Genomic DNA, 9,426 nt, shown 5'->3' on the forward strand with positions numbered 1-9,426 from the left:
TATGTAACCGGCGTAGCGTCAAGCCCATCTATACGCAGCTCACATGTTTGTGTATTGTAACGGGTCTTTGCTTTCGTAGGTGACTGTAGTTTGCTCAAGTTATCTCCTGTCTTCTCACCAGTCCACATACTGTAAATGTTTGTTTGATGCTGGCTGCGTCCACAAACCCATATAGTCTAACTTCCACTCCGCCGCTCCAGCATAGCGAGGTACCTTAGCGTTGCACGCCTTCATCTGAAGTTGAGGGTCCTTCAGAGCTTTACCGAGGCATTTGTTGTCTCTGCAATACTCCTCGTAGCTTCGCTTGATGACCGCATTAGGTAGTTGCAGAATGGTTGTCAGGTTTGGCCGTACCACCAGCGCAATAACGTTGTACTTCAAGTCCCGTGGAATCGGCAAGATTGGCGTGGCAGCGTAAGGAGTTGATGATGCACAGCTGCTAAGCCATGAGACCAAACACATATCCGTAGCTGCTGTCGTATTGCTTTACTGGGCTTTTTTCTTCCACTTCGTAACAGTCGGAGTAGGTATTTGAAGGCCATGACATCCATCCTGAGAGCCATATTCCCATTTCTTGGAGAAGTCTACGAGCAGGAGCAAGACTCCAATCGTACAAGCTAGTTGTATCACTGTGTTCGGTAACGCATTGGAAAAAGTGTACAAGGGAATCACATATATTGTGAAAATCTTTGAGCGAAACGCCAGTTGTGGGCGCTTAAGCCGCTACCTGGTGGGCTACGGCAAGGGATTAATCGGGAATATCCGTCCTTCGAGACAAGCATGAACTTCCTAGAGAAAGGTGCAGTGCAGGCGTCAGTTGTTAAATGACTGATGCCTAACACTCACATGTACATTTACCCTGGTTGCTTCGGTACATACGCGGATCGCGACAAATGCAGTGATGGGAATCAGGATGCGGGCGATTTCCTTCTTTTTCGTGGCGACCTCGTCCATGCTGCGGCTAAAATCAACAAGTTAAACATAAGACTGCGATGCTACGTGCGTGTCCACGAATCACGCAGTAGGTGGATGTTACAGAAGCATATAGCTTGTACTCCTTCGAATACTGTATTATGCTATGCGATTCGCACCGCCGTCTCAGCAACCACAGCAGCTTCTGTAGAAAAAAAAAACGGACAGGAAGAAGGCAAATGAGAAGTGAGAATGACCGAGGTGGACATTGCGATATTTATAATCTTTCGTAGAAGAAACGAAGTGCATAACCACCGGTGCCACCTCACGAAACCGAAACGAAGCGTTCGAGGGGGACGCAACGTGCGCGAGAACAGCGATGCTGAGGTGGAAAGCGAAGGGAACGATGTTGAATGCTGCGAGGAAAGCGACGAGACCAGCGCCGAGAAGGACAACTGAGAGGATGTCAGCGGCGAAGTGGAGGTCATCAGCGGAGGAGAGGACATCAGCGAAGAGGAGTAAAACGACGAGAGTATGTGCCAGTGATCCGTACCGTCAATTTCGATGTAGTACGCTCTCCAGGTAACTTCTTGCAGCGCTACAGCCAGCGTACTAACAATGTAGGTCAATTCATATCCACAACTCCATAGAGATGTAACAACCCACACTGCCCCTCGGACATGGTATAGCCTGGCAATCAAACGGTCAGGCCGGCCTCCTCTGGCAAGAAGTGCACAATACTTCAAATGCCAATTTTAAAGTAAAGATAGATCGGTGTATTTTGAACGCTTCGCATTACGATGCGTTCTCAACCTCTTTCGTGTTGTCCACTATGTTGATATTGTTCTGAAAAAACAAAGAGGCTGCGATGTAGCTGTAGAATCGAGTTTGGGACAGTGAAAACTTCATTAGGGACTTCAAGATTACCCTAAATTCGGTGTTGGTACATTTTCGCTTATCGAGTAGTACTCACCTTCCTCACACCTGTTTGTGGCATTTCACAAGTCTGGGGATTTCTCCATCCTGTCGTATGCTTGATCGCTGGCTGCGGATATGCTCCCTTCGTCGTTAGTTGATAGTAATTTTGTTGCGCGTTGAAATGAAACGATGAGAACGCACCGACAAAAGCATCGTGCGTGGCGATGAAGATGTTTGCAGAAGCCGTCCCACTCGAATTCAAACTTGGTGGTGGCTGTGTAGACCGTAACTCAATAGAGACGCCAAGGGTTTCATGTTCATCTTCCGTTTCGCCTCGACGCTTCTTGTGTACATGACAACCCTTAAGGCGGTGACAACAGCTCCCACTCGAATACGTTTTATCGCTACTCAGCATCGCGCAACAAGCACGTGGCGACAATGTCCCATTTTTGCAAAATATCGGTACGCACATGTACCAGCAGGGATGCTGACGGCCCCGCCACAGCTAGCATTTCATTCGATGAGCCATGTACAACAACCACTTCATTGCGTTGCTACAAATGGCAGCAGCCTTATGTCGCTGCCGTTGCCGAAGCCTTTCGTGCAACCGACCCGTTATCTGATATTGGTCAGCAGCACAAAAGCCTGTTTCGAAGCTTCTGCCAAACGTCTCGACTCACCAGGGAAGGAGATCAGCTGAACAATTTCACAATCTGCTCGTCGCTGGTCTCGCATACCACCAACGGCTTAGCATGTACTAACTTCCGAACTATGTTCACCAGTGTTGAATGCGGATTGCGGACAGACGCAGTGGGATTGACGTTATCCACCGTTACCTCCTCACAAATCACGGCTGGTTTCCGTAGTAGCCACTTGATGTCGAACATCTTCTGCATCACGTATCGTTAGCGCTGGCATTGAATGTTTCAAATAGATTATTCGTTGTCGTGTAGCGAGTGGGCGTGGGAAGGGTCTGCCAGAACCAGATACGACTTTTCAGCAACTGCCTCTAGAACTAATTAAGAAAAATCATGGAGAACCCGAATTTGCCGCCACTGAGTAAGTATAGCGTCACGAATTCGATGGAACACCAAGAGGCGCGCTGAAAATTGCAGTTCAGTGATGCGCTTGTAAACCATTGCACCAGCGGCATCGTCCCGGTTACGTATTTTCTTTTTCACGTTGTATACTACATGAAAAACACAATAATATGTTGCACCTTATAATTGAGGGGCGCCAGAACCTGTCATCTTCAGTATCGCAAAGATCCGCATGAATCTTGAGATAAGGGAAGACCAACTTGCGATATATTTGCAGTACAGCTGACAGAACCTAGGAGTACTCAACGTGGGTCAACCGGCTGACAACATACGTGGCTTCGAGGTGATATTTTCGGGAGCAGTCCCTAAATACACACCAGTTTCGCAGAGTTTGAACGGGGCATCGAGATGAAACAAGGCAATTATATTCGATTGCTGGAAAGCTTTCAACTTTCCGAGAAGGCCCACCGTAGACACGTCTAACACCGCTGTTTCGTCATCATTCTCCTTTCCAACATGAGGGAAACCGTCGTCGTTCAGAGCGCGCCCAAAGCTAACGCATTACGTGTATCTATTCCAGAGTGTAAAGATGATAGTCGCGCCAGTGCCTTTATCGAACCCATCGTGTTTCGCTCGCCTCACTTCGTACGCAAATGCTGAACACGACAAGCAACCTGCTCATACGTAGCCACTCCGTTCAGGCGCGGAGCTTCGCTGCAGCGACGGAGACCCAACCAAATGCGCCGCAGCGCTAGCCCTGTTTCATTCATGTCGTGACCAAGATTCTCCACGTGTCTGTGTTTGACCATTTCCACCCTTTCCATACTTGTCTTCGCGTTTCACATTTTGCTTATGCTTACAGCCTCGTCTACGCTTGGCGACTTCTGAATTCTGGTTTTTTGTTTTTGTAGTATGTATACCGAATTTTAGGGATTGCCGACCAATGTACAGTGGATCACATTACTACAAGATCGATACGATTTCACGCAATTTTACAGTCGTTTTGACCAAGTCTTTTTGTGTTCGATCGTTGTTCTTAACGTTTCTAATCCGAAGATTATTCCCGCGAACTAGTAATTCCTTATGTATGAATGACGATATACCGAAAAACCAGTACTATAAATCATGCATCAAGCCTCTCACGCGCCACGTGGCCTCAGTAAGATATTTGATTGGGCAATGCGGTGAGATGTGCCATACAGAACATGTCAAAAATACTCCCAATTGCGATCTCCCTGCAAAACAGTTTTTCCTCTTGCAACGATGAGACCGACAACACGACAAGCATTTAGCAAAGAGGGATTTCATTTATTTACTCCTCCAACCTAACTTTCTTACTCCTCCTGTTCAGCCTCCTCAGCTATCCCCGGTCTGCCCATGCTGACGAACCTAGTGCTGCTGTTGTGGGGGAATTACGGTGTCATTCTTCCAGCTCTGGTGCCACACCTAGTCGCAGGTGAGGGAGCCGCCATGCTCGAGGCGGCGCGGATTGTTGCAGGCGTGAACCTTCCTTTCTTCTCGCGCGAGAAAGTGGGGCAGTAGTAGCTCGTCTCGCAGCTGCGCACGCCAGCACCAGCGTACGTAGAGCATACTTTGCACAATCATTGTCGACGCTTGGTGCCATTCATGGCTTCGGTCTTCTCCAGAATGCGGGGGTGGCGCGGCAGCGGCTCTGTCACGCGATCGGTCATGCCGTCTCCAGCCGCAAAGTCTTGTTAGTTTGGCTCAGTAGTTCGGTGTGTAGGCGCCTCATAAATGCAGCGTGAGGCGGGGTAAGCTTGTTGTGGCGTTTCAGAGCGATCTTGTGCACTATGAACGCGTTCACCATGGCGAGATCGACCAGGCCGAGGAAATTCGCTTTGTAGTACTTGCGCATCCGAATCGCCTGTTGACTATAGTATCTTTGATGCCGTAATTGAGCATGTAGGTCCATTCCCCCCATTGATTGGTGGTAGTTGCGCACAAGCCTCAGAATGGAACGACAGAGACCAAGCCATCGCGATCTCGGCGCATTACTTGCGCTCGTTGTGTAGAACTCCATGTACCGAGGAAGCGTACGGGTTTACTGTCCAGTCAAGCTAGTCCCACAACCTCCGGGTGATCTCTCCACACCCCAATGCGGTATGTACCGCGCGGCATACGCTTTGTACATTTGTTTTCGTGAATGCGATGGCCGTGCACCAATCCTTGCGGACTTTTCGGATGGTACCAACGTGGCTGTAGCCCATGCTGAGAAGCTTGTGTGATAGCGGCAGTGTAGAAGTTGTCCGTACACACCAAGCGCTGTGCTCGTTGTCCTCGAAGCGCATGCCCCAGATTCTTGACGACAGCTCGCTGGGTGACAGCACCTTCCTTGTCGTTCACCTTCCCGCAGTAGATTTCTTGCCTACACTGGACATCAGACAGAATCCGTTAGCATATCGTGCGGCACATTCGGAATATATAACGGATTCGCCGTATTAGCAAAACCTCGGACACCCGTTTCATGCAACAGGTATCCCTAATAGTTGGGCTATGTACCTGGAGCAGAATGCAGTCTCGGCGCAGCACGTCATGTAGAACTAGGTACCCCACTTGTGGGGCTTCATGGGCATGAACTGACGCAACGGTTTACGTCGGTGACGCATGGGAACCATATTTTCATCAAAGGAGATCCAGGCTCCGAGTCGATACCCGCGGAAAAACGTCGTCTACAGCGCCTGGATAACGGGACAACACTTGAACACGCGATCACCGCTTTCAGCCAGTTTGGCGTTGTTGTTGAAGCGCAGGAAGCGAGCGATGTCATGGAAGCGGTTTCGGCTGAGGGACTGCCCGAACATCACACGCGACTATGCTCCCTCCACCTTGGTGACCCAAAGCCGATTTAGACTCTCTCGGCGCGGCTCAAGTGCGCGTGCGATCAGCAAACCGATGCAATGCACGGTCTCGAGGGGTTGGGTGGGGTTCTTTCGTGGCAACTTGGCCTTGTACTACTCCACCAATAGCACAATAGTCGACGGTGTTGTCTCCCGTCGTGCACGAGCGCGTGATCGCATTATTTGCGAGATCGCGGCAATCCTCTCATCGCGGTAGTTCACCGTTTCCCGTGCAATTTTCTACCTGCATTCCTCGGATGGAAGCCTTCGACTATTGCCAGGGGATTCACGGCGTACGCCAGCGCTGCGCATTTTGGGGCCCACGGTCCCTCGTAGAGTGGTCCAGCGTCGTAGAAGACTTGATCCGAACGGCGCATCAAATGTATCCCATCCGTTCGTATCAAGGCGATCCAAATCGTCGTCTAAGAGAACAAACTCAAGCGGAACCTCATCAGCAGCAGCATCATCGATATCGCTTTGTCGCCTTCAACGCAGTCCTCCACACTGCCGTCTTCCTCTGTGCCCTCGTCTTCGTCAAGCAAGATCGTTTCTTCGTCACTTTTGGCATCGAGTCGAGCGAGAGCAACCAATCAGCATCTCCATCGTTGAGATCATCCGTATTAGCAGGTGCGAAGAGTCGATCACGCGCAGTGCATCCAAGAAGTTCCACTACTTACAGCCTTGCTAACAGATCTGGGCGCTCGATTCGCGTCCACCATGGCCAGAGCAACGTCACCCCTCGCTGAAGACGGTCGGGGAGCTGTAGGAGTCGCCTTTGCCGCCGGCCTAGACTTTGCCGCAGCCGATTGCTTAGCTGCTGCTTCAACTAGTGGCGGTTCCACCGTGACTATCGCAGCAGTCACCGTGACCGTCGCAGCAGTCGCTGTGGTCATCGGAGTAGTCGCATTAGTCGTTGTGGTCATCAGGGCCGTCCTAACAGAGGCCGTGGGCTGACCAAAAGCCAAACATCGTTGACGCCGACAGCAACGCAGCAAATTGGCTTCATCTGACTAGTGAACGAATCGTAGTTTATTAGTGGTAAGCCATCTCAGCAAGGCAAAATAAACATACCAACAAAGCAGTCGATTCTCACCGGGAGGCAGGTACCTTTGGTCGTTGCTGAGCCCCGTAGATCTCTTCCAGCCCTTCTTCGTCAACTCGCGCTGTATCTGCTGAAACGACTTCTCGAAGACGGGTATAGTCCCACGGATATAGTCTCTTCTCGGGGGCTGATTTCGTAATGAAGGGCTGGTGACAGCCACGCGTTCTCCTTCGGAGATTTATATATGGTCCCCCAACCCTATCCGAAATCTTCGTGTTGGATGCTATATGGACTATACAGCTGATCTGCTTGAATTCATGCATACAAATTTCTATTTGCGGATTTAGCTCGCTGAGAATTTGCTGCGGACATCGCTGATAAGTTTCACCTCTATAAAGTAGGTTACGTAGAATTCGTAATGTCGGAGTAGAAATGTTACAGAAAACAACGCAGAAATCCAGCATCACTTAATGCCATTCTCCATTGTAAATAGACGAACACTGTGCCCGACAAAAAAATCCGGCAGGAAATGTCATTGGTCAAAACGTGGGTCAATTGTACAGAGACCGTTCATAAATGCATATGATATTTCAAAAAAAGGTATTCGATTTCAAATGGTTACCTTCGGATACCTCGGAATAGCCTTTTCGAAGCTACGGATTACAGTTCTTGCTGTAATAGACTCCCATGCAGCAATAGCTGAGTTAATCGCACGAATACGCTTTTCCTCAGCAGTACCACCAGTGCATCTACTACTACTGTTTCTGAGAGGCCCCATTACCCCCACATCAAGCGGCTGACACAGTGCGGTGCTATTGGGTGGTAATTGGGCCACCGTAGCGTTGGCTTCGATCCACTGTCCTTCTTCCGAGACGTGGCATTCAAAGTTGTCAAGAAGAAGGACAGCGGGTGCATCTATTTCAACCTTTAATGGTTTTTCTACATAGAATCTCCACGCGGAGCTGTCCATCCAAGTTTATTCTTGAACGGTGTAGAAGTGTCCCTCTGGGTATTCTTCGAGCTCGCCCTGTTCGAGCCGTCCACCGGGAACTCCATGGATAATGAAGAGAATTGGCAACTTTATTCCTAACAATACAAATTAACAGTGAATATACAACATTAATACACAATAGCATATATGATAACAGATAGAAAAAGGTTACCGTCATCCCGCACGGTCAAAACTGCCGTCATACGGCCTGCGTGTTTGTTAGCGCCCAAAATACGCGCCGAATCTCTCCTTCCTTTGCCATCCAACGACTTGATCGGCGGCATGTCGAATAGAATTGCCGTTTCGTCCGCGTTGACCACACCACCACCTCCGAAGGCCTCGTATTTTGCCCAAAACGAGAGAGCGAATTCCGCACGTGTTTCTTCAAGCTCCTCGTGAGATTTTTTTAGCAGATTGAGACTTCTGTGACGAGAATACGTTGCTGTCAAGCCATAAATTACAAGACAAATTGCAATTCATCAATACAAAGAACATTATAACAAATATCATAGTATATTACCGATTAGCCAGTCGCTGGACCATGCGCTCGAGCACGAGCGTACCCGTCTCCTTCTCATTGAAGTAGGAGGTCATCCACTCCGGATGAATCTTTCACATGAACGCTATGATTCCAGCGGTAGACAGAACCTGTATAATATACATAACCTTTAAAATATACAGTCAGTAGCAATTAACACCATTGTTGACTTACTTGTTCAAGCCGCCGCACGTCCTTCATGTACGTCAATACCTTAGAGACGCAAGGGAATACTTCCTTGCGCCCCTGATCTTTTAGCGTCTTCGACGTAGCGTTACCCGTAAAGCCACGAATCGCTTCGGCTTGTTTAGTCCAGTCGTAGAGGGTGTCTCAGGCGATATTTAGGCTACGTGAGGCATCCTTGATGCCGACTTGGTCAATCACTGCTAGCGTCTCGCGCTTCTTCTTAATGGAGTAGCTCCGCTCGATGTGCCTCATGACGCAGAATAGTGTGCGGATTTAGCAGGCACGCAGTGTGATTTTGGGTCCCAACCAGTCGTTATTTTTTGCTAGCGATTGGCCTAATATCTCGTTGTTGTGACATTTGATTGGAAAATAATATATTTTGTTTTACTATCAGATCAGATGAGTACCACTGTACAATGCCTGATTATTATGTCGACCGGATTTCTGCGTCGTTGTCTCTACCCCTTTCACTACCAGAGATTTCTTACGGGTCTCCTTGGACCCATGGCTTCAGCAAATCAATGCAACGCACAGGAGAAAAACCGACCAATCAAAACCACGGATCTTTACACGTGGCAACGCTGGTTTGCATCACAGCACTTCCAATCGAAAGTTTGAGAGGTCGAGCAGCATGTGGTCGCGCCCTGGTCAGTGTCGCTACTGCGGCATTGCTCCACGGAAGAAGGAGCCGTTTGGGTTGGACATCACGGCGAGATCACAGAGGATGCCGACCTCCGGGCGACGGCGTCGGAGCCCGCGCGCTCTCGACGCAGCATCTTCTCGTTATAGCATTATCTCACGTATGCGAGCCGAGCACCCCATGTAGCAGTATCCAGTCTACATCCGCCAACCGCTCGCTGTAACGGGGTTACACGCACAAGTTGCTTGTAGCCACTTGTGATTTTTAACAGATAGGATATCTGTTAAAAGTTTTAGATGCT

The 9,426-nt window shown here is 49.2% G+C and overlaps 1 protein-coding gene across 1 annotated transcript; it reads right to left on the reverse strand.

Annotated features, from left to right (window-relative positions):
- Positions 1–7,746: 7,746 nt before the first annotated feature.
- Positions 7,747–8,355, reverse strand: IUM83_15601 (uncharacterized protein; the record flags this gene model as incomplete). Its single annotated transcript, XM_067940433.1, has 3 exons — positions 7,747–7,856; positions 7,934–8,184; positions 8,282–8,355. 3 exons carry the CDS (start codon positions 8,353–8,355, stop codon positions 7,747–7,749), a joined length of 435 nt encoding a protein of 144 aa, XP_067790595.1.
- Between the last annotated feature and the right edge of the window lie 1,071 nt (positions 8,356–9,426).

The sequence above is a fragment of the Phytophthora cinnamomi genome (genome assembly GCF_018691715.1).
Source record: "Phytophthora cinnamomi strain GKB4 chromosome Unknown Contig45, whole genome shotgun sequence".
NCBI classification, from domain to species: domain Eukaryota; phylum Oomycota; class Peronosporomycetes; order Peronosporales; family Peronosporaceae; genus Phytophthora; species Phytophthora cinnamomi.